Source organism: Sceloporus undulatus, chromosome 6 (genome assembly GCF_019175285.1).
Source record: "Sceloporus undulatus isolate JIND9_A2432 ecotype Alabama chromosome 6, SceUnd_v1.1, whole genome shotgun sequence".
Lineage (NCBI taxonomy): Eukaryota > Metazoa > Chordata > Lepidosauria > Squamata > Phrynosomatidae > Sceloporus > Sceloporus undulatus.
In genome coordinates, this window is record NC_056527.1 from 32080128 (window position 1) to 32105927 (window position 25800).

The following is a 25800-nucleotide window of genomic DNA, read 5'->3' on the forward strand; positions in this document are numbered from 1 at the left end:
ATGTAGTACTAGTGAGCAGCTGATATTTCCTTCATATAAATAGAACAAGCAGATCAGCATTACTTCGTGTTAAAATTACCTTGAGGTTTGCGGGCTAATGCAAGTTTAGAGGAATTAGGACACCCTTTTGCATAAACATACACCTTTTGTAACTGAAAACAACTGCAATATATTTCCCACGCAAGGAGGGGAAAAGACATGGGAGAAACTGTGACACGGGCTGCAGCTGCCAAGCTAATGAAGAAAGCTTTCTTGGAGGCTCTGCAATCAAATGACTACAAAACTGTGGAGGAGTTTTTGACTGAAAAGCAAATAGATGTGGACATGGTGTTTGAAGTGGAAGATGAAAACCTGCTCTTGGCCTCCTACAAACAAGGTAATAACTAGTACTGGCATTTCAGCCTGTGAACTTTTTCATCCAAATTGGCTATTTGCAATATGCTGGTATTTGTGGTCTGGAGGTAACTTACAATGTAACTTACTGGATCAGAGCCTGATTAAGCAGTATGTTTGGTTGTTGTTGTTGTTGTGTATCTTCAACTCATTTCTGACTTATGGTGATCCTAAGGCAAATCTATCATGAGGTTTTCTGGGCAGGATTTGTTCAGAAGAGATTTGCCATGGCCTTCCCCTGAGGCTGAGAGCATGTGACTTGCCCAAGGTCACCCAGTGGGATTCATGGTTGAGTGGAGAATCAAACCCTGGTCTCCAGAGTCATAGTCCAATGCTCAAACCACTACACCACACTGGCTCACATAATAAGTTTGGTACAGAGTACTTTTTATGGGTTGAATTCAGAGGAGTGTTCAGGTGGAAGCCTGAAGAAATAGCAGGATACCAAAAAAATTTAAAGGAGTTGTGCACCACTCCTGTAAATGGTACAAAGACAGTTTTTGCAGCAAAATAGTTGTAATTCTGGGAGTCCAAAAAGTATCTTTTATGAGTCCTAGCAAACATACTGTAGAAGATTGAGGCTGAATATGTCTACTTGTTTTGAGTTCTTAACAACACTCAGGTATACTGAAAGTTTTACCCCACATGGAGATATCCCTCCCCCCCCCGCTCACACTATCTTTGAAATATGGGTGAAATAAAATCAGAAGTGAGGCAGAATGCATTTGATGCTTATAAGCTATCCAAAAAAGTAATATCTTTATTGACTTGCCTCAGCTCCTCCCACCAAACAGCATTGACCTGATCTGGTGCAGACACTCGGCTGCATAGCATTACACTTCTTGTCACATTTAAAATAGCTTACTTCAGGAATAAGTTTTGGCTGGAGTAGACAGTGATCTAAAACACACTGCAGAAACAATCCAGTTTGAGACCCTGTCTCAATGCTAGGGAATTCTGGGAACTGTAGTTTCGTGAGACATTTAGCCTTCTCTGTCAGAAAACTCTGATGCCACAATAAGCTACAATTCCCAGGATTCCCTAGCAATGCGCTAGGGCAGTTAAAGCAGTATCAAACTGGATTATTTTTGTAGTGTGTTTTGGACCGGTGATGTAGATTATGTAGGGATTATGTAGCATGGTCTACGATGCTTGAACCTGTGATATAAATGTAGAGCTTGGGCAAATCCTGTTTTGACTACAACTTCCAGCTTCCATGCTGGCCATGTTGTCTGAGTATTTTGAGAGCTGTAATTCAAGAACCAATGTGGCATAGTGGTTTAAGTGTTGGACTAGGTTGCTGGGAGACCATGGTTCAAATAGCACTTGGCCAGGAAAACCAAAGAGTAGTCTTGGGCAAGTCACATTTTCTCAGCCTCAGGTGGAGGCAATGGCAAACACTCTCTAAACCAACTTGCCAAGAGAAAGCTTTGATAGGTTTTTCTTAAGGTTGCCATAAGTCCAAAATGAACTGAAGGCACATAACAACAGATTCTACAAAGTAGCTTTCCTGAGCCCTTGGTAAATGTTTCTTGGTAAATGTTAGCACAGAGAGAAGATGCATTATCCTGAGGTGAATGCACCCTATGACTGTAGATGAACTAAGTTTGTTTCGCTTCCATGCTATTACCAAAAGGGTGTAGAGGTTTAAGCTGATGGGAACTACAGAGTGAGTCTCCTTTATGCAGTATTCTGTAATCCAAAATACTCCAAAAACCCAAACTCTTTTCATAGGTGGCAGAGACATCTTTGCTTTTTGATGGATCAGTGTGCACAAATTTTCTTATGTTCAAAATTATTTAAAATATTGTATAAAATTACCTTTAGGCTATGTGTATGTATAGAGATGCAGTGGCTTAGTGGTTAAAATGCCAATTCTGATGATTAGCAGGTTGGCAGTTTGAGGCCCAAGTGCTGCATGATAAGGTGAGCGCCTCTCACCAGTCCCAGCTTCTGTAAACCTAGCAGTTCAAAAGCATGCAAATTCAAGTAGATAAATAGGTACCACATCTCAGTTGAAAGGTAACAGTATTTGGTGCAGTCATGCTGGCCACATGACCAACAAAGCAGTAGTTGGACAACACTGTCTCTTCAGCTTAGTAACGGAGATGAGCACTTCCTCCTACAGCTGATTATGACTAGACATTCATGTCAAGGGACTACCTTTATCTTTACCTTTATAAGGCATATATGAAACATAAATAAATGTTGTTTTTAGACTTGGGTCCCATCTCCAAGATATTTCATTATGTATGTTTATGCAAATGCACGTATTCTAAAATTTCCAAAAGTTTAAAATTCAAATTGCTTCTGGTCCCAAGCATTTTGGATAAGGGATACTCAACCTGTACTTTGTTTCTTGAACCTTGCAATCTACTAACCAGGCCTGAAACAAAATGATGTATGCTTAGAATAACAAAATCCTGACCCCAGAAAACCTGATCTCTGATCTGGCACCCTCTAGATGTATTGACCCATATTGTTGTTGTTACTGTTGTGTGCCTTCAAGTAGTTTCCAATTTATGACAACCCTAAGGCAAACCTATCATGATGATTTCTTAGCAAGATTTGTTCAGAGGAAGTTTGCCATTGCCTTCCCCTGAGGCTGAGAGCATGGGACTTGCCCAAGTTCACTCAGTGCTTTTCATGGCTGAGTGGGAAACTGAACCCTGGTCTCCAGAGTTATAGTCCAACACTCAAACCCACTATGCCACACTGGCTCTATATTTCACACTAATCCTAGTCAGCATGACTGACTAGTCCCACGTCTCAAGGGTGCTAGGTTAGAGGAGACTGGAACAGAATTTAGAAGGAGCAGAATTCAGGGTCCAGAAAAAACAAAAAACAAAAGGTAGTCTCATTAGAAGGTAAAGGATTCCGGTTTCTCTCAGTTCCCAATCCATCTGCAGCCTTATATCAACCCCATTTCTGAAGATATTATAGTCCCTATCTCTTCAGGTGGAGTGCTAAAGGAAAGGGGCAGGAGAACCCTATTGTTCAATTGGGAATTTGTTCAAATTATCTGGATCCAGATAAATTATCAGTCTCAACTAAAAGGAATTCCAAGGAGACACAGGGTCAGAAGACAGCTGTGCCATCCATATACTTCTTGAATGGATTTGTTACCTGTTGCAATTGGAATTACACCACATGGAGGTGACAGCCATGGTGCAAACCAATGTATCAACTAGGCCTCAATGTACATAGAAACTGTGATGGGACAGTTGTCAACACACACACACACACCAGTGTTATTGAAATGCAGTTTCCATACCCTGCCATCATGGGCTAGCTCTGATGAGACCTGCAGTCCAACAACATTTGGAAGGCCACAAAGTGCCCACCCTGATTTATGGGAAGCAACCTCTTTGAGGATGAGACACCAAAAATTTTAAGCAGAGGGAAAGAAAACTTAAGGTATTTCAGAGGATCTTTAGAGTAATTTTCACATTCTCTCTCAACAGTTGCTCTCTCTCTGGTTTTTTTCTGCCCTCTTTTTGCTCACTGTAAAAAAAACAAAAAAAAAACACTCAGAACCCCTCCCCAAAAATGAGGATAAAATGTCTGAATGAATACATAACAGAACATTTGGTCAATTTGGACACCTCAGCAGTGATGGCCTTTCCAGGCAACAAGGTGAAACAATCTGATTCAGACAGCACTGGCAGGAAAGAAAGAGAAATAAAGGCAATGATCTGCTACATCAGGACTTTAAAAGAAAAGTTGTCCCTAGCCATTTGGGCTGCTTGGTTCTGCTTGAGGCCAGAGAATGTCTTGAGCTGGTACTATATCCAGGGGTATAGCATTGTCCCCCCCCCCAAAAGAATTTCAGTCCCACAAATAAAATTTTCCTTCAGTCCCCAAATTTCTTGTGTTGAGAAAATGTGAACATCTTTCACATCAATCTTATATTTGCTGTGTTTATATTCCCTTGATAATTTTGCTTGCTCTCTTTCTTTGGATGTGTAAACTACATTTCTAAATGCTCAGCCAAAGTTGTAAGTTATTGCAATGCTAGAAATTTGGAAACTAAGGAAATATTTCGTAGGGGAGGCAGAATTCTAAATTAGAGTGGCAGTGCTCTCATCCACCCATCCCGTTACATCCCTGACTATGCCATAGACAAGCAATATCTTTAGATCACCCTATAATATTTTCTCCTTATCAGTCAAAGAAAACCAATGCATGCATTATGCAGTCTTGTAAATAAGTATGCAAATGTTACTAGCCTGAAAAAAAATTCTACCAGACTACTGGGTGGGGACAGAAACTCTTTCCCCTCTGAATCCAGCAGCACACTGCATTTCTGTGTTGAACGCAGGGGAGAGTTGAATCGTTCTCTCCGTCTCCCATCAGTTGCTTATTTAACCTGCATGGAATTTCTTCATTCCTAAAGAAAGCTCTGTAGGCATAAGAGATTTGGATGTATGGTTGAGTGAGCACTGCTCTCTGACTCTGGATTAGTGTGAAATTTTTTATATTACTAAAATAAATTGAACTATTTGGTCATTTTAGAGTATAGATTAGAATCATAGAATTGGAAGAGACCTCAATGCAGGAATTCGCAATTAAGGCACTCTCAACAGATTATTATGTGGCCTCTTCTTCAAAACCTACAAAGAAGGAGACTCCACCACTCTCCAAGGCAGCACAGTCAAACAGTTCTTGCTTTCAGAAAATTCTTCCTCGTGTGGGATCTGTTTTCCTGTAGTCTGAATCCATTGCTCTGTCTTAGGCCTGTTACAGACAGCCAAAATAAAGCTGCTTCGAGTCACAGTGGAGGTATGGTATTTGAATGATGCATGCGTCCTAAGAGTCCAGAAGTCGCACCAATGCCACGCTCCAGCCCTAAGGACTGGAACATGGCTTTGGTGTGGCTTCTGGACTCTTAGGACACATGCATCATTGAAACACCATACCTCCACTGTGACTCGAAGCAGCTTTATTTTGGCTGTCTGTAACAGGCCTAAATTAGTCTCTGGAGCAGCAGACAACAAGCTTACTTGTTCCTTCTTCTATGTGACATCTTTCAAAGAATAAATCCATTGAAACTAATGGGACTACACTTCCATTTCAGTCCTTCTATCCTTTCACATGACTAAATTTGGATCCAACCCTATTAAATTCAGTGACTTAATTTATATTCCACACTCCCAATCCACAGAGGCCAGTACTTGTACTAAGTAATCACTAGTCATGGATTAGCAGCAATCCTTTAACAGTTCTTCATGCATAGTTTTTTCTTCTTCTTTAAATCAGGGTATTGGCTACCCAGTTATAAAATGCAACATTCATGGGCAACTGGACTACATTTATCTGTCCTGTATGGGCATCTGGAGAGCCTGAGGGTCCTGTTGAAGCACAAAGCGACCATCAACTGTAGACCAAATGGGAAAGCAGCAATCCATATCGCTTGTGAAGTGGCCAATTTGGATTGTGTCAAGATACTTTGCAGCCATGGAGCAAAAATGAATTGCTATTCATTGAGTGGGCTTGCTCCGCTGCATTATTGTACAACAAAGATATCCATGCCTTGTGCACAACAGTTAATCTGGAAAGGTAAGATCAGTTGATGACATCTGTGTTGGACATGAGTATTCTTCTATTGGGTGTGTGTGAAGGTAGACATGGAAAATAATATTCCAGAGAGTGTTTAGTTTTGCCTTCTTCCCAGTTCCTTCAAAATACAGGAAAGTTCAACATAGGTGTCAAAATAAAGTAACCTGCCACTGCTTTTCAGTTTCATCCTAAAATGAAACATTTAATGTGTATTTTCTGCAGTAGTATTCACTGTTAAGATGGAAGTTGCAATCCTTTGAGTATCTTACACATGCATAAATTCCCCTATAGAAGCAGTTAGTTGAATACTCCCCTTCCCCTAGTTCAGAACAGTCATATTCAGTTCAAGGTTATGGATGTAGAGTTGTGCAGGCAGTGCAGTTGCTTGCATGCACATTGGGTTGCTCAAACTTTCAATTCATTAAGGAGAACACATTGCACATCTGCTGTATAGTTTCATGAATGTCTCAATGAATGTCCCAATTTCTGTCTTCTCACTTTCTTCTTCACCCTCAGGTTACTTCAAATCATTGCAAACTGAGTTCAAAGTGTTAAAGCACTCATTTAACTAAACCGGGGGGAAAGACAGGACAGGGTGGAACCTTGCTCTTCCCTATAGGCTTAGGTAAAAGCAAACTACTGCACCCTCTCTTAGCTTTTATATTCTTTTTCATTAATAACTGTTGTCATCTTAACCGCACTCTGATGTTGCTTGACCATACATGTCCTGGTTTTCATCTGTGAAATGTTGGAGTGTATGCATCATTCCAAAACATATACAAATGTTTCTGATATTGTTTCACTGAAGACATCATGACAAAAAGGATGGCACACTGCTTGCAGAATAAACTTTTTTCTCCTATATAACCCACTCTTTCCCTAGTTTGCTGCTCTCCAGACCATGGACAACTAAGCAGATTAGTTTGTCAACTAAAATGACAGGAATAATTGCCTAAAATTTGTTTAAACCACTGTCTGCCCTAATTTAAACAATATCTTTCAATATTCTCTTCAGTTGCGCTTTACACCAAAACAGTCTAGATTTTAAATCTCCCCTTTCAAAGTAGATCACAAATCCCTTTAGGATGAACACTTTAAGGCATTTTCCATCCTGAAAATAGGTCACTTGGAATGTGTCATTTTTGCTTACATTGCATTTTGCAAGAGTACCCTGGACTTTTCTATGATTCCCCATAATAATAATCTTAGTCCTGCTGTCAACTTTATTACCTTCACAGGAAATAAGAATGACACTATACATTTATCCTTCTACCAAATGTAATAATGTGCATCTTTGAGTGGAGGAAAAACCACAGAGTAATAGCAAATGTTGCCAAAATATAAGAATTCATCATTTTAAAATCCATTCTATTTTCCTGCCAGCTCTAATTTTAAAAGTATAGATTTAGTATCCATATGATTAAGTGTGCATGTCTCCTTCTGTTTGCATAATTGCTTTGAAATGTATACATGAATAGAATCTTCTATTCCTCCTGGATATAAATTAACTAGGAAACAAAATAGTACTGTTTTTCCAATATAAGAAGAGAATATTTTGAAATCTGAAAACCCCACGCTAACAACCTTCCAGTCAAAATTATCTTTAAATGCTCAGTACTCAAATGACTCAAAGCCATATTTTTACTCACATTGTGCAATCTCAGTGGCATTACATTCAAGGACTGGCCCTGAAGGAATGGACAGGATGGTAACCCCCTTCTCCCGCACATACACTTCACACAGTGAAATCAACTGGACAGTTTAATCTTTTATTGTTATTGGTAATTGGCCTTGAGTTGGCCCCAACTCATGGAAACCCTGTGGATGAGATTCCAGTCTCTACAGGGGAGTCCTCCACTGCTCTGCTTAGGTCTTGTAGATTCATGCCAATGGCCTCCCTAACTGAGTCTTGTCATTGGGTATGTGGTCTTCCTCTCTTTCTACTGCCTTCCATCTTTCCAAAAATTATTGTCTATTTGAGTGAGTTCTTATGATGGGACCAAAGTATGCTAGCCTCAGTTTTGTCATCTTAGCTTCCAGGGAGAGTTCTGGTTTGATCTATTCAATGACCTTTTTGTTTTTCTGTTCATGTTGTCCTCAGCACTCTTCGCAAGCACCAAAACTCAAATGAATTGATTTTTTCTTATCTGTTTTTTTCCCCCAGTGTCCACCTCTCACATCCTTACATGGTGATGGACAGTACAATGGTTTGGATAATTCTGATATTAATGCTCAGTTGTATGTCTTAACTCTTTAGGATCTTATCTAGAAGGAGCCCTGGTGGTGCAGTGGTTAAATGCCTGTACTGCAGCCATTCATTCGAAACCACAAGGTTGCGAGTTCAAGACCAGCAAAAGGGCCCAAGCTCGACTCAGGCTTGCATCCTTCTGAGGTCGCTAAAATGAGTACCCAGACTGTTGGGGGCAAATTAGCTTACTTGCTAATTAGCTTACTTGCTGTTCACCGCTATGATCTTTGGAATAGCGGTATATAAATAAAACAAATTATTATTATTATTATTAGATTATTTTTATAGCTGCCCTTCCCAATCCTGGTCTTTTTATTTCTTGGCTGTAGTCTCTAGTCTGATCAATGTTTGATCAAGAATAAGGACTGTAGGAGGGATGATTTTGAAAATGTTTGACCTGGTAATTAATTTTTTATGTTGCATTGGTAATAATGAGATAAATTCAGACCATAATCCCAGTATTCAGGCAAGGTACAGAACTGTGGGATCTGTCCCTTTTGCTGGTGTGCATATAAATATTGTCCACTAGATGGGAGTGTTGCTTCAACTAAAATATAAATGAATACTGAGATATCTGTGCAAACTCTTCTGTATAGTTCTTGCATTGTATATAATGCAAAATCCATGGTACATATGATGTTTATGCTGTTATGCTGCATGTACAATTGTGAGGGATTGCCTCAGGCAATTCAGCTGGTCCAAAATCAATCCAAGACTGTTGACTTTAGGGCTAGTCTCAATGTAAGCATACTATACTAATTGGGGCAAATTTTCACACATTTGTATTGATGGTTAATTGTCTTGATTTTTCTGTGCAAATCTGAATCTATTTATCTGCCTTCTGCTGAAAATGTACAGTGAAGCATATGGACAGCCACACCTGTGATGATGCATATTTCTACTAATTTCAGCGGATATGCCAGTTAAAACTGAGTTTTCCGCTGAGTTGAAGGAACTTTTTATGGGGTGGGAGAACAAAAAGCCTCAAATCCTGGAAATCGTTTGGGGTCAGATCACATTCTATCTGACTGTAATGGATATGTACTGTGAGGCAGGTAGGAAATGTGTAGACTAGTCCAAAGACTGGATGATATAGTCTTATAGTCTGTACTTTTTGATCTACAATGGCTCTCAAGCCATTATAAGCCCAGTTTAAAGTGCATAGTGTTTAGAGAACTAAATAGTTTGAAGCCAGGTTTCCTGAAAGGGACTTCCTGGGCTCACATATATCCAGACCTTTGTACAGAATTCATAGAGTTGGAAGAGAGATCAAAGGCTATCAAATCCAACCCCATGCCATGCAGGAACATACAATCAAAGTACCTCTGTTAGATGGCTATCCAGCCTCTGTTTAAAAACTTCCAAAGAAAGAGACTCCATCACACATCAAGGCAACATATTCCCCTGTCAAACAGCTCGTACTGTCTGGAAGTTCTTCCTAAAGTTAAGGTGGACTCTCTTATCCTGTAATTTGAATCCATTGCGCTGTGTCCTAGTTTCTGGAGCAGCAGAGAACAAGCTTGCTCCATCTTCAATTTGTCATCCCTTAAAATATTTAAACAGAGCTATCATATCACTTCTTAACCTTTTCTTCTACAGGCTAAACATACTCAGCTCCCGAAGTCACTCCTTATAGTTTCCAGACCCTTCACCATTTTTGTTGCCCTCCTCTGTACATGTTCCTCTGTAAATTTACTTAATTTTAACATGGTGGTTTTGTGGCATTGTGGCTCCTGAAGTAAATCTTCTAAGCTCTGCATAGACTTTAATATTATCGTCTGAGACCCTTCTACAGGTGCTTTCCTCATGTGAAATGGAACAGTGGACTACCAGGGAGAGAGGGCATTTTCAGTAATGGCACCCTGTTTGCAAAGTGCCCTGCCCAGGGAGTCTTGCTTGGTGCCTCCACTAAGGCCTGTTCAGGGACAGGTAAAGACTTTATAATTTTCTCAGGTGTCTTAATGCTCTGCTGCATTAATGCTTATTGTAGTTGTTGTTGTAGTGTGCCTTCAAGTCGTTTGCAACTTATGGCAACCCTAAGGTGAACCTATCATGCAGTTTTCATGGCAAGACTTGTTCAGAGGAAGTTTGCCAATTCCATCCTCTGAGGCTGAGAGCATGTGACTTGCCCAAGGTCACCCAGTAGGTTTCATAGCTGAGCTGGGAATTGAACTCTGGTCTCTAGAGTTCCCTGAACTACAGCACTTAGAGCTCTCCAGCAGAGAATTCTAAGTATCTCACCAAACTACAAATCTTTAGATTCCTTTTGATACAGCCATCACACTTAAAGTGGTATGAAACTCTTATAATTGTGCAGTGTAGATACTGGATTCAGCACGTACATCTTATTAGCAAGTGTCCCAACTGTCCCCTTTCCTTCTAAATAGGTGCAGATGTGAATATAAGAACAAACAATCAAGATGAAGAAACTCCCCTCCATACCGTTGCTCGTTGTGGCATCCCCGAAATGGTGGCCTTTTATGTGGAGCATGGTGCTGTGGTTGATTGTGGAAATGCCCACAGAGAAACACCACTGGCTTGTGCAGCGTACTGGGCTCTTAATGGTAGAGAACAGACCTACAGCACAAATCACCACTTGATCTGTAGGATGTTGCTTGACTATCAAGCTGATGTCAATTCACGAGATGAGGATTTCCGGACTCCCCTCCACAAGGCTGCCTGGAACTGTGACCACATACTGTTGGACATGTTGCTTGAAGCAGGAGCGGAAGCCAACCTCATGGATGACAACGGGTGTGCTCCTTTGCAGTACGTCCTGAAAGTGACAGGGGTGCGGCCCAGCGCCCAGCCTGATCTTTGTTACCAGCTGCTTCTAAATTATGGAGCTGCCAGGATATATCCGCCACAATTCCATAAGGTGAAGGAAAAAATTAAAACATGGTGTACATGTGCATTTGTTTAGATGGGAAATGAGAAATGGCCTGATGGAGGTTAGGGTTCTTCTACCTTTTTGAACAGATTGAAAAACCTGGCCCAGTTCAATCCAGCTAATTGATTTCAGTACATCCAACCTGGCAGAGGCTCTTTGGTTTGCAAAATGCTCTTGCAAGTCTTCATAAGAGTTCTGCCATCTGGATCTCATAGAGCTGGATCATAGGTCAGTGGTTTTTCTTTCTAGATCTGATTGCATGCTCTTTTGCATATTAAGTTGTGTGCAAGGAGGGGGAGAAATGTACCTTCTAATGGCTGATGAGGGAAGGAATGCCTTTTTCATCTTCAGCATGTGCACTTGAGGATACACTCCATATGGGATAAATATGAGGGTTTAAGAAACATTAACATTCTATGATTAGGTGGCAACTAGTTCCATAAAAGCAGTTACCCTCTTTTTAATATTACTAGTAATATTATTATTATAATTTCAGGATGTCACATTTAAAAAAAAAATCCATATAGAATGACTTAAGGTCCCCCCCCCCCACATCCTAAACAACCGTAGGATAACATGGTTTGAGAAGAATTTTAGCCAGATGTGTGAGTTTTTTAACCTGCAAAAGAATTCCATAGTATCATGGGAAAGAAAATCATCATTAATACTTCAAATTTTTCAAATGCAGGCTTTCATTTGCCAAACTGGGCATTCAGTTTTCTCATGTTACAACTACTGATCTGCAAAGCAATACATAATGATTCCGTTGTCAGAAATCATGTATAGGGCATAACATATAGTTAGGTGCTTAAGCTAAATTGGGACCAAGTGCATGGATTTGTGCAGAATTAAGATGTGGGAAATAGCATTAAGAAAAAGTTTAAAACAGCATTAAAATACACTTTAAAATAATAAAAACACTACATTTAAACCGTTATCTGCCACATACACTAAAAGCCAAAAACTTCCTTAAATAAAAGGGTCTTTACCTGCTGGGTGGAAGACAGCTGGAAAGGGTCAAACCAGGAAAGAGAATAACTCTCATAGCTCATAACTTTCATAACTCTCTCATATTTTCACCAGATGTGCCTAGGATGTGGTGGAAATGAGAGAAAGCCATCCTCTCCAGATCTTTGAGCACGGGCAGGGTCAAACAGTGAGACAGTTTTCCCCCCAAATAGTCTGGACACAAGCCATGTAGGGCTTTAAAGGACATAGCCAGCATTTTGAATTCTGCCCAGAAATTGTTTGACAGATAGAAATCAAAGCGTAAACTGGAATGGAACAGAAGGAACAAAAATTGAGACCTGACCAGAGACCTCTGCTAGAAGTAAAGGCTAGCATGAAAAGAGGCCAAAATTCTGACAATTGAAAGAAAGGGAAGGATCCAAGAATGAGAACAGGTTATGGACACATATGTAGCAATGCATAATAGTATGGGTCTTGCCAGCCATCTTAGGGAAAAAAAATAAAGTTTCACACAGGCCTTTTCTGCAAGGTCCAAAAAGCCCATTTCCACCGCTGTTCTGGCATCATCCCATTTGGACAATGCACAGCCCAAAACTCGGTTCTGGTGCAAGCAGCATGGATGATGTTTGGCACATTCAGAACTGGGATGTACTGCAACACCATTTTAAAAATTAAAAGAACCTCTTACACCGGGAAGATCCAGAGACCTCTGTACCTGAGCATGTCTGCATGAATTTTCTGCTGAGCTGCCTTGCATGTCTGTTGATGTCATCAGTTGCTCAGTATGAGATCAGAATGAGGCGCTCAGCCATATGATCATCGCTGAGCACCTTGTCCTGACCTCACACCAAGCAACTTGTGGTGAACATGTCGGGTGGCTCAGTGGGACATCTGTGCAGATAGCCATCCTGGTGTGGGAACAGAGGGCAGATAACTAGGGGAGGGCAAGACAGCTCTGGGAACAGGATACTCCATGCATACAGGGCCACAGAGAGAATATTATCAAAGTAATAAATTCTACCCCAGGTTCTGTACTTACTTGGCAATGCATGTGTGCACAGACCATCATTCCAGGTGAGCTTTCATAGAACTCCAGCTAAATGCATTCTGGTGAGGGCCAGTGTGGTGTAATGGTTTGAGCATTGGACTAGGACACTGAGAGACCAGGGTTTGAATCCAGTGGGTGACCTTGGGGAAGTCATACTCTCTCAGTCTCAGAAGATGGCAATGGCAACCCTCTCTAAAGAATCTTGCCAAGAAAACCTTGTGATAGGGTTGCCATGAGATGGAAACGACTTGAAAGCACACAACAACAACAACAACAACAACAAAAAGTTCATTCTAGATGTATTTCCATGCTTGTCTATTACAGGAAAACCCAAAATGGACAAATTTTAATTTAAAAAAATTGTTTCCAGAGAAGAGAAATGGAAAGATCCAGTACAGTATGTATGTTTCCTGCATGTACCATCAGTTAATCTGCACCTATGTTGGAGAAGCAAAGGGACATGTTACTGTACTGTAGAGCAGGGAAGGGACCATTTCAAAGAGAAGGTATTTTCTAGTGAACATGTAAATCCCAATGGGTTGTAAATATTTCTGTTGGCAGGTTTTGCAGGCTTGCTACTCTTACCCAAGAGCAGTTGAGGTGATTGTGAATTCATATGAGCACATCAAGGCCACAGCAAAATGGAGAGCAGCTATACCTGACGATGTTTTTGAGGTAAACGTTTAAGCTGACTTTTGTGACTGATGGTAAATGCATTGGTAACATCTCCTGTATTGGAACTTAACTCCGCATCTGTAGATGCTTAGTAGGGGATAGATGTTGGAAAACAGCCTGCTTGCTAGTGGGAGAAAAACTGAAGGCACATGGCAGACTTTCAAAGGGTTCAGTGTGGAGCCCCAGTGGATCTGTGAACCACTCCTCTAAGGGTGCACTGTAGAAATAATGCACTGTGACACCACTTTAAGTGCTATAGATCCATCCTATGGAACCATGGGATCTATAGTTTTACAAGGTCTTTAGCCTTCTCTGTCAAAGAGTGTAGGTGCTTCACAAAAGTACAGATCCCAGGATTGTGTATGATGGAGCTATGGGAGTTAAAGTAGTGTCAAACTGCATTATTTCTACAGTGCATCCTGAGAGAATGCAATTCAGAGTCAATCAGTTCTTTTTGTTTCCAATGCTTTCAAAATAATTTTTCTGTTTCATTACAGCAATAGTTTGCAACCTTTGATCTTCCTGATGTTTGGGATTTCCTGGCCATTGGCCATATTGACTGGGAGCTCTGGAAGCTGAAGTCCAAAACACAGAGGAGCAAAGGTTGAAAACCACTACATTATAAGGAAGGGAGGCAGGCAGGAAGGAGAGCTCACTCCATTACAAGAGAAGAAATATTTATCAAAGGGGACAGTCAAGCCAATTCTAAATCCAATAGGTTTCAGTAAAGCTTTTGCTTATTTCTTATTATTGAAATCCAATAAATTCAAAAATGCTTAACTTTTGCAAGATTGCACTGCATGTTAGGTGAGAGTTAAACAAAATATTAGTATTTACTTGAGAAAACAACTCTATTCTCACAAGGTGCAGTCATGGTCCAATTTGTGGAGGCAGGTGCTTGTTTAATGCTTTATGTATTAAACGGTAGTTTAATCCTTTTTTTTAGTTTTTGTGTTACAGATTATTTCAGCAATATTGTTTTAACGATCAGAGTAAGCAATTGTGGCCACTCCAGCCACGATTGCACCAGGATTGCAGCAACCACACGGCCCACTCCTTTTTGGACGAGATCACAGAAACAGAGCGGCTTCCAGCCACTTTGGAGGCATGTTTCATTTGAACGCCATTCCCCGTCTGGGAGAAAAGTGAGATATACATTAAATTAAATTGAATTGAGCACAATGCTGAACTATGGTTTAATTCAAGGATTTGTAATCTACACTCTTTAAACCACATATGGCTTTCACCCTAATTTCATGCACTTACAGCCTAGGTCCAAAACACACTGCAGAAATAATCCAGTTTGAGACATCTTTAACTGCCCTGGCTCAATGCTAGAGAATTCAAGGAATTGTAGTTTTGTGACACATTTAGCCTTCTCTGTCAGAGAGCATTGGGACCATAATAAATTACTATTCACAGAATTCCCTAGCTCTGAGCCAGAGCAGTTAAATCGGTCTCAAACTGGATTATTTCTTCAGTGTTTTGGGCCCAAAACACATTCCAAATAAAGCAGCTTCTGGCCACTGTGGGGGCATGGCATTCAAACAATGCACGTCCCCAAAGTGGCTGGAAGCTGCTCTGATGCTGTGACCCAGTTCTTTGGACCAGATCAAAAAGGAGCTGGAATAATCCAGCTTTTGGTGGCAGCTGGCTTGGGATCACAACAGTGGCCTGCTTTGGAAGCAAGCTGTGCAGGTGCCGCAATCTTGATGCAATTGCAGCTGGAGTGGCCGCCCACCTGCTTTGTCCCTTGGACCCTAGTCTCAAAAGCAATCAATTCAGAACTCTGGGAAGAATAATCTGCTGGGTGGAAAGGAAGACCAAGAGTGGAAGAGGATGTCACAAGGAGTGAACATGGGGCTCCATAGAGGGGTGCGGGGTCTTAGAAAGAGAGAGAAAGGAGGTTGGTCGCACCCAGTTTTAACTGTAGCCCCGCCTATTGCTGGCATCATGCCTCTGATTATGCCCTGAAGAAAGGGGTGGGCAACTATGGGGGGACCCCCTAAAGAGCCACATTGGTGCCCCAGGAGACAGACTTTGCAGGGCTTCACCTTCTGCTTTATCTCTCCCTACAAAAAACAAAACCCCTTATATTCAGTTTTAAATAAACAAAAGAAAATTGCCCCCAAATGCTCCCAACTCCCTCTAGGGGGCATTTCCACCACATTTTTGGCCTCCCTATGGATATTTAACTACCAACACCACCGTGCTCCCCCCCTCTCTATATTCCTCAAGATCTCCAGGAACAGAAAATATAATTTCTTTCATTTAAAAAAATTGTGTACAGGTAGGCCAAGGATGTAGGGGGTGCACTGAAATTATCCTCCAAGAAAACTAGCCCTTGGAGCCCACAGACTACACATGTAAACCACAATCTGCACCTTATAAAGTGTGAAATGACCTGGAGGCTTAAAATGATTGGCTACTACATTCCCATTTATGGGTTTCAATGAAACAAAGCTGTAATTATGGGGAAATATTGCAGTGGGTACCTGGAAGATCATGACATATTTTCTCCAGCAAATAGGAGAAAGATATTGATCATAAGAATATTTTTGTTTTCTCTTTGCAGATGCACAGAGATTTCTATGAATCTCTTTTTGATGCCTGTGTGAACACGCCAAGGTCACTCAAACATTTAGCGAGATGTGCTATTCGGAGAACATTGTTCCACAGATGCTACAAAGTGATCCCTTCACTTTTTATTCCAGGGACACTAAAGAATTATTTACTTTTACAACCAGAAGGAATAATATACTAAGCTTCATTGGGGATAATTGCCAGCCACCTAATACTGTAGTACTGGAGTGTATTTACATGAAAAATGTAATAAACCAAAGTTTCAATGACAACTTTGCCTGTAATTGGAGCATGTGGCCAAAACTGTAAACAAAGGACCCAACTGGATATAGCTCTGGGTCATATAAAGCGCTTGGAGCTACAGCACATACAGAGCTATTTTATAATACATTTCTTTCCCAGCTCATGTTGTAGAACAATACACAGAACTGGAGGAAAAGAATTTGATCAATCCTTCCACCTGCTTTCTAGTTCATATGATTACTATGTTACATATTTCCATGCTTGAAAAGTCTTTAAAAATGACTCTGCAGAAGGAATATAATGAAAGACTGAAGTGATCAAAAGACCATAATGCTATTTGAATAACCATTGGAATCCACATGATTTTCAGGTGTGGATCCCTGTATAGCTCAAAATGCACCATTCATGCACAAAAGAAAAGTCAGCATGTTTGTGGGAACCCCAAGATGTGTAGACCTATTCCCTTCAAAAAATCTAGAAAGAGATGGAGAAGCTCCAAAGTGCCCAATGGAAATTGAGCATACCTTTAATGATGACTGAATATATTCAGTGGCCATAGACTATTGTTGACTGAATATACTCATATATACTTAATAGGGGGCAGAGCAAGGGAATGTAAAGGAACAGAAATCAGTAGTGGCTGTTGGCTCCTGTATCAGTGGGGCAGTGGCTCCACTACAGGTGTTAATCCAGATTTTAAAGGAGGTATTCAGTATGCTGAGCTCTATCTCCAAAATAAGTTCAACACCTTGGAAAGTTCCTTAAAGACTCGGCAAAATCTGGGAAGGATTCACCAGCCCACTGACATGAGAACCACCAGCCACCATGGAATGGAATGGCGCATTCTCGAAAAGGCCATAGCTGGCTCACTAGTACTCTGACAAAGAGTACTACACACTGCAATATTTTGTTAGAAGCCCTTCTTTTTGCTAATGGCTAGCCTGAAATATTTTTTTATTTAAAAATAATGACACAAGAGTAATATAGTATGTGAACTCTTTTGTATATGAATTGTATTCTTCACTCTATCAGTCCTATCAGATGGCCACATTAAAAAAAATGCTGCTTTTTTAGACTACAGCTTCCAGATTCTCTTATGTGGGCTGAAAGAGAAGTTGTAATGTAAACAAAAAATTAACTTTCTGTAGTTCTTTCTTGCTGTATTATCATGAGAGATGTGTAGATGAGATGAATGGCTGCAGACAGTCAGTAAAGTTGCCAGTTCAGCACCATTCCAGGCATTAGGCATCAAGTTGCCACCACAGTTGCTCAGAGATAGTTGTTTAAACATAAACACACCTTATTTACCAGTTTGGAAATTAAGACTTACCTAAAGGGACTGTTTCCAGATCGAGGTAAAAAGAAAGAATGAATCCTTCTTACTTATTTAGGGAGATGGGATTTCATCCAGGCTACATGCTTCTCTAGCCAGAAGATGAATGGAGAACAGAATGGTGGGTGAACCCTGATGATACAATAACTGGAAGGGAAGACTGAAGCTAACTAAATACATACTGTATACTACCAGAAAGTCCTTGCAAGTAATTAAGCTTTGCAAATTGTAGCAAGCTGCTGCAGTATTAGCTGAGCTGGAAGTTTGAGCACAGTCCTCTCTTCTTGCCTGGAGCTGATCCTACCAAAACTGGAGAATTTGTACCCACATCTCCTACTTGGAGATGACCTATAAAAACTGAAGATGACAACCATGAGAAGAAGTGATGGCACCATCTTTTCAAAAGTGATGGCCATGCTGGCTGAGTGATTCTGGGAACTTTAGCTGAAAAAAGCAACTTTTCCTTTGGTATATAATCTTATGAGAATCCAGGTTATGTCACAACTCTCAAGTTGGTGTACATGCAATAAACAAAAGGACTAAACAATAAACATTGTAAAGGCACTATGGCTTCGATAAATTCATAATGGCTAAAGCAGTCCTAAAGCAAGAGAGGAAAGTTGTCTGCTGCCAAGATTAATCTTACCATTAAGTGGAAAAGGGGGTGGGAGGAGTCATATTTAACATGTGAATGTATAATGTATGATTTTATTCTTTAATACTGACAAAGAGTGCATTTGGAAGAGGGAGGTCTTGGAAGGAACAATAAAGCTCTTTGGATCTGTCACTGTAGCAAAGGTTTCCATGCTGAGAAAAGAAGAAGAAAAAGCTTGTCACTGCTATTTCCCCACACCCTCCCATTTTTGTAGCCACACTCCCTCTTAAAAAAAAAATTCTATGGGCATCTAGCCTCACTTGAAAGTTTTGTTCTAAACAGGTGCTAGATTATACCCATTGTAGCATCTGACAGGGAGCTCAGCAGGATCATGATGATTATAGTGGTAAGAATTTGCAAGCTGTTCAAGACACTGGAGAATATCAATATCTGGCTTGAGCCTTCTTTTATTGCTGTTTCTCATTTGGCTTGAAAGGCCAATCGGAAATAAAAGCCCTATGCCTGTTGTAGCTGTAAGTCTTGCTCCAGATTAATTCCCATGTGCTTTCTTGATTTCTCAGTTCACACAGCTTGATAGAAGTGGGCAAGAGCTTGGATACATCAAAATGGCAATGAGGAGACATGGCAATTGAATTAAGTACAGTGCAACCATACTACATGAGTCACATCTTTCTTGTGCAAAAATATTTACAGGAACCTCTGCAGTTGCCCTCATTTTTCACAGAAAACTTGGAATTTATTGTCATGGTGGTAAAATGTATCTGCTTCTATAAAAAAAAACTTATAGCTTTGCCTCAGGTCAAGATTTCAAAAATTGCCATCAGTACCTCCACCTGAAGAAAAACCCTATGCAATTTGAAAGCTTGTAGAAATTTTTGAACAAATCAAACTGTCCCCCCCCCCAAAAAAGGTATGGTACTTGTCTACTCTGTGTCTTTTTTTTTCTCTGAAGCTAAACTAAGCTTGCGTACATTCACACTAAACTGTAGTTTATCATGACAATTTCTGAGGGTCTGAATGTCATTTTGCCCCCACAACTTCCACAACTTTGATGGTTCACACAGCTCAATATGCCCCCTCTGTTTTTCATGCTTGCAGCAGCTTCTGAAAAGCCTAACTTAGCATTTAATTACAATACCCCCAGAAATTTTTAGCCCCCAAAGAGCAGTTTGTAGAAACAGAAAAGAACTAAAATTTTACTTCCAGCTTCTTAAAATTGTTCAGGGTGTGTATATGCCTAAATCAGATACGGGGGTAAAATTACATTTAAATGTCAAATTACACTCTACAGGAACTTATAGGGGTCTACTTTGCATTTTTGGGTTAAATTGGTGGGTGCTGGAAAGGAATGGGAAAGCCATGCTTTGGACGCTGAGAAATCCTGTAGCCAGTAAGCCAACCCTTGCCAATCTGTGACACAACCCATACTTTGGTTAGTTTATTTCTGACAAACCACAGGTAAGACTAGCCACAGCTTGGTAGACTTGGACTAGACCAGCTGCTGTTACTCAAACACAGACGGTAATGCTTCTGAACTAATTGTGGTTATGACAGAAATGCTCAAAACCATAGGAGACTAGGCTTATTTCTGCCACTGTGGTTTATAGTGATTTGAAAGGCAAATAGACAATATTCAAGACTGTTATGGAAGATAAAGAATTCTAACTATTCAAAGGATAGTTGAGTTCTGAACAAATATAAGATATGGAAAATTAATGCCAAATGGTTCAGTGATAAAACCTCTAAATAATACTCCTTCCAAGGTTCTGTGAAACTCAGAAAACTCTTGACACTGCAGTACTGTAGTAGAAGAAGCCAGTGATTATTAAACATTAGGCCTACACATATTTTGGACTACAACTTCCAGATTCCCTTATCATTGAGTATGTTAGTTGGGAATTCTGAGAATTGATGTCCAAAAATCCAAAGACAGAAAACCAGTTACAATAGCACAATTATGGATAGCTTAAATACAAAATCACAGGCCTGGATTCATTCAAGCATGTGCTCAGCTTTTGGGGGGACATGGGAAGAAAGTCATTTCTAAAGATTCTTTGAGTATTTAAAGATTGTCTTTCCTAATCACAGAATAATTACAACCAATCCCTTCATATGAGGTATGAGCGGGGAAGGCTTTTAGAGTAGTGATTGTTTATTTAAGTTATTTAAGAATGATCTAATTCTAGCAATTTGCTGAACATTAAAAATTGATTATTATCATAATAATACCTACAAACTAAGAGCAGGCTGCTGCTCTTTTGTTTTAGATGTTTTCCCAGGAGATTTTTTGTTTGTGTGTTTACAGGTGATCTGCAAATGATTTCTTTATACAAGGTTTATCCTTTAATAAGGATTTGGTCGAAAGGGGGCAGCACGAGATCATTTCTGAGCTTTGATCTGCTTCACAGGGTTGAAGAGGGAAAGAGATCTGCACTCATTCAATTCATTCTGAAGAATGAAAGCAAAAATACATTTTTAGTTATTTAGAATAATTGAAAAGATGTGTTTTGGGCTTTGAAACTAGTGAGTGCACAGATTAGCAGAGGCTAATTGCATAACATAAGAAGCTTTATATTTTTTAAAACAAACTCAGTGATTGGACAGAAGACTGAGAATCTCTGGTAAGAGGCATTAAACTCCACAACAGAAAAAGGAAGTATATGGCCATTATAAAATGATGCACACAAAGAGTTAGTCCCATAACAGTTCAGTAAAGCTAAAATATTTTATTCTAACATGCTTTTGAGAATTGAACATTATAAAGAGCAGGCTTTTAAAAGTGCACTCTATTGTTTTAATTATACTGTTTTTAAAGTACATTTTATAGGTTCTTAATTTAATTTAATCATGTTTTAAATTGTTTTAATGCCATTGATAATTTAGTTCTAATGTTGATCTTTTGTATATTTTTAACTTTATTGTATTTATTTTAATTTGTAAATTGCCTTGAATCCTGGTTTGGGAGCAAATATGGGGTGAAAATAAAGCTCTTCTTCCTCCTCCTCTTCTTCTTCTTTTTCTTCTTCTTCTTCATCATCATCATCATCTCCCATCATCTTTGGTGTGTGCTTTCAAGTTGTTTCTGATTTATAGTGACTCTAAGATGAACCTCTCATAGGGTTTTCTTGGCAAGCTTTGTTCAGGGGGGGGGGTTGCCTTTGTCTTCTTCTGAGGCTGAGAGAGTGTGAATTGCCCATGGTCACCCAGTGGGTTTCCATGGCCAAACAGTTATTCATACCCTGGGCTCCCGGAGTCCCAGTCTGACACCCATTCCACTGTACTATGCTGGCTCTACTATCACATTGGCTCTGTATCAGCCAAATATAGTCGACAGGCCTCATTTACACGGGAGAAATAATCCAATTTTACACCACTTCAACTGCCATAGCTCCATGCTATGGAATTCTGGAATTTGTAGTTTGCTCCACTCTGGTGCCACAACAAACTACAAATCCCAAAACTCCATAGCATGGAGCCATGGAAGTTGAAGTGATGTCAAACCGGATTATTTCTCCAGTGCGGATGACATCACAGTTTTCTTGCAGTGAGTTAGGCCTCGCTAGGAATGATATATTGTCTATCAGTAAAAAAAAGACAGTGCTTTCATCCTGAGATTCTTCTCCCTTGCCCTAAGCACAAAAGAAGATGGGCCTGGGCCTGAGATCTGAGAACCCTACATTAAATCTATGGAGTTTATATAACATTGACTAAGTAAACTGAATTAAGTCTGATTTTTTTTTCTGGTCACTGAGTCACTTTTTTTGTAGTGAGGGTAGAATTGTAGTGATTTAATAGGTAACATATTCTAGCTCATAAAATTTTGCACAGGCATTTTAAATAGTCATTGGGTCAAGAATCAAGTTTTTGGCCATTTTTATACCACTGTCTCAGTGGCTGTGTTTTGACCACTCCTGTGTTAAGACACTAGAATTATTGCATGTACAGTATGTTGTCTTCTTCAGTGTGGGTGCGCTTCAGTAATCTCCTTTAGTACACGGCCATCTTACAAGGGTAACAGCTGCAGCTTTTTCTCCCCTTCTAATGTCAGAGCTCAGAATAGTTACAAATTACATGTTGGTAGGGGGTGTGGGTCATTTAAATGGCACACAGCCAAGCTCCACATTTTGGCAACTGGTTTTTTTTTAGATCATGACCTGGGTACCTGCCACAACCCTTTTTTTGATTATTTATTTAAAAAACACAATTTTGAGGGGCAAAATGTGGGCATTGGTCCCCAAATAAGAATTCTGCCTTGTGAAATGTTCTTTTAGTGCCCAAATCTCTAGCATTGCTGAATGCAAGGCGCTGAAAATCATTTGCGCCTAGAACTCTTCTGTTTACTGGTTTTGCATTAGCTTGGTTTACTTTGGCTGCTCCTTTTCTTTGGATGCCTAAACTGTGTTTTCAAATGCTCAACTGAAGTTTTAAGTTACTGCAATACTAGAAATTTGAGGACCAAAGGAAAATATCATTGGGGGGCAGAATATATATTTGAGATGGCAATGCCCTCATTTGCTCTCCCTTCCTGTTGCAACAGCCCTAAGGCACAGTGGGAATGGGAGCTTATCAAAACTATCAGAGTGGAGGCTAACTCTGAAGATGCTTGTAAAAACATCAACTTTGGAAAGGCAAATTTGGGGACAAAATGTTTACTGGACAAATGGAGAAAGCACAACTCACAGGCCACATGAAGTGTCTATGCCCTTGTTTGTAACCCCCCCTGAGTCTCCCAAAGCCCCTAAACTTGGAAGTTTAAAAAATTAGTGGGAAAACAAGTAACAGAAAAATGCCATCAAAACACCATTGATAACAGAATTATGACTTAAAGCACCTCCTTACTTTGCCAAAAACCTGCCTAAAACAGCTGGGAAAATCAGGAAGTAGGTGCCAGATTTGTATTTTCATCCATATTGTTTTGGCTGAAAAGAATGGAAGTGTCGCCAGCTGGTGTGCAATTGGCTCCCATCAGCTTCACATTGCTCATCTCTGATGTAGATCATGGAAAACGCATTTTATACTACAACTCCTAGAATCCCCAGCCAGTAGTATAATGGATGGAAAGTCATTTTTCCAAGCACTGGAGGATGTCCTCTTTCATGTTCATGCTCAGATCCTAGTCCAGATTTTTGTTCCATCAACACAGCTACTACTTTGTTAAGGCACTCAGGAAAGTCCCTTATCCCATGTCAATAATTTTCTCTTTCTAGCCTGGGGTGGGGTGAAGGATAGGAATAATGTGGCCCCACTGGATATTTTTGCACTGCAACTTCCAGCATCCCTCACCACTAGCAGTGCTGCCTAGGTTTCCTAGGATTTATAGTCCACCAACAGCTGGAAGGCTACCTGATTCCCACCCTGATTTAATTCAACATTAGACTCTATGAGTAGAACCATACTACACAATTATAGCAGTTTGATGCCAGTTTAATGGCCATGGCTCCATTCCATTCCTTAATGAGAATTAAGAACTATCGGGGGTTAAAGTACTAATGTGCTTTTGCAATATTGCATTAGGAGCATTTTGTTTTAGTGCTGATTTAGTGCTGACAGTTGTCTTTCCCTCGCTTGATCTCTGTTGAGTCTGTATCCTAGAAACAATAGATCTGTTATCTTTATTGCTTCCGAGACAGTACAAACACATACAAGTAGAGATACATTCCATTTCAGAAACTACTGGATTAATTTAATCTGACATTGGGAGGAGGATAGAAGAACCTTTGGTAATGCTGGGAGCTCCAAGGAAGCACTTCAGAATGAGGCAAACATGATACAGATCTCCAAAATAAAACCAGTTTGTATAGGTACAAAACCTGGGGCCTCCAAAGACTTTTTCCCCATTTAGGATTATCATAAAATTCTGCTCAGGTAACACTGACCAGACTTTCTTGAACACGGGATTAGGGGAAATCCTGGGCTCATACACCTCCATCATCACTTTCTTTATGTGAAAGTGGTGTGCCCAAAGAGAAGTGCTTGGTTGTATGAAGACTCTTCAAGTGTACCCTCATGTTCAGGGGTATCATCTCTGAAAAAATACCACTTCCAGAATTCCTTGTGCATATGATGGCAGAATAGCTGGTAAAGCACTGGGTTCTGTCCTGGCACAGGGGTGGGACATAAATGAAACACAATAATACAATAATCAAGGACATATATATGCATAATAAAAGCATTTAGGGAAGAGGGGTAACTCACATCAAGTCTTCTGTTGGCAAAGAGCGTGCACTTGTTGTGGTTGCATGCCTTCAAGTAGTTTCTGACTCATGACAATCCTATCATGGGATTTTCTTGGCATGTTTCTTCAGAGGGGGATGGCCCTTGTTGTTGTTGTTGTTTTGTTTGTTTCATGCTGGTCTTCAACCGTAATAAAGTATATTCTGTTCTATTCTATTCATCTTCCGAGACTAAGAGAACATGAATTGCCCAAGACCACCCAATGCGTTTCTATGCCCAAACTGGGCTTTAAACCCTGGTCTCCAGAATCATAGTCCAATGCTCAAACCACTACGGCATGCTGGCTTTACTATTTGTTGTTGTTGTTGTTGTTGTATGCCTTCAAGTCATTTCCAACTTATAGCAACCCTAAGGTCAATCTATCATGAGGTTTTCTTGGCAAGTTACTTCAGAGAAGCCTTGCAACTACCATCCTCTGAGCTTAGTGGGTTTACATGGCTGAACTGGGCTTCGAATCATGGTCTCCAGAGTCCTAGTCCAATACTCAAACCACTATGCCATGCTGTGCTCCATTAGTCACACTTATTACATAGGATTCACAGAACAACAACAACAATCAGAACTAGTTTGCAATGAAGTGTGAATGAAATGAATGAATGCCCTATCTGTTTTTGTTCAATGCAAGTGACTGTGGTTGCAAACAAACAGAGGTATTCTGTGTGTCAAGACAGTTAATCCACCTAGCTTTTTTTCTCTTCTGAGGGTGAACCTGTAAGAGAAATTGATTAGCGGAGATGATTCATGATTTCATAATGGAAAAAGCAAAAAGCCAGATAAAGATAACATTTGAAATAAAGTGATCCAGTCTGTTTATAAAATGGTTTTACCTCACGAATCCATTCTGGAAAAAAAAAATCAATATACTGTACCAACAGGATAAAGCATTAAGTATAGACCAATGGAAATGTAACAAAATTATCAACAAACTTTGTAGGACTTTTCTTCAGGCTGGTTATATTAACAAAATAAAACAATTTGGGTGGTTGGGCAGAATGGACAGTAGAACAGT

General features: G+C 40.1%; 1 protein-coding gene across 3 annotated transcripts; it reads left to right on the plus strand.

Moving 5' to 3' along the window:
* Positions 1-18346, plus strand: ASB4 (ankyrin repeat and SOCS box containing 4). Of its 3 annotated transcripts, XM_042471584.1 has the most exons (6): positions 1-376; positions 5653-5952; positions 10588-11078; positions 13669-13782; positions 14729-14927; positions 16358-16491. In XM_042471584.1, exons 1-5 carry the CDS (start codon positions 199-201, stop codon positions 14900-14902), a joined length of 1257 nt encoding a protein of 418 aa, XP_042327518.1. In that variant the 5' UTR covers positions 1-198; the 3' UTR covers positions 14903-14927; positions 16358-16491. The 3 variants fall into 3 exon arrangements, with proteins under 3 accessions (XP_042327518.1, XP_042327519.1, XP_042327517.1); XM_042471583.1 differs by lacking the exon at positions 14729-14927 and having other exon boundaries at positions 3-376; positions 16358-18344; XM_042471585.1 differs by lacking the exons at positions 13669-13782; positions 14729-14927 and having other exon boundaries at positions 2-376; positions 16358-18346.
* The last annotated feature ends 7454 nt before the right edge of the window (positions 18347-25800 follow it).

Bases quoted from the DNA above. Each gene is read 5' to 3' on its own strand.
- ASB4 (XM_042471583.1), top strand. From the start codon at position 199: ATGGGAGAAACTGTGACACGGGCTGCAGCTGCCAAGCTAATGAAGAAA. The intron at 377-5,652 runs GTAATAACTAGT...TCTTTAAATCAG, and splicing joins CTTGGCCTCCTACAAACAAG to GGTATTGGCTACCCAGTTAT. The intron at 5,953-10,587 runs GTAAGATCAGTT...CCTTCTAAATAG, and splicing joins ACAACAGTTAATCTGGAAAG to GTGCAGATGTGAATATAAGA.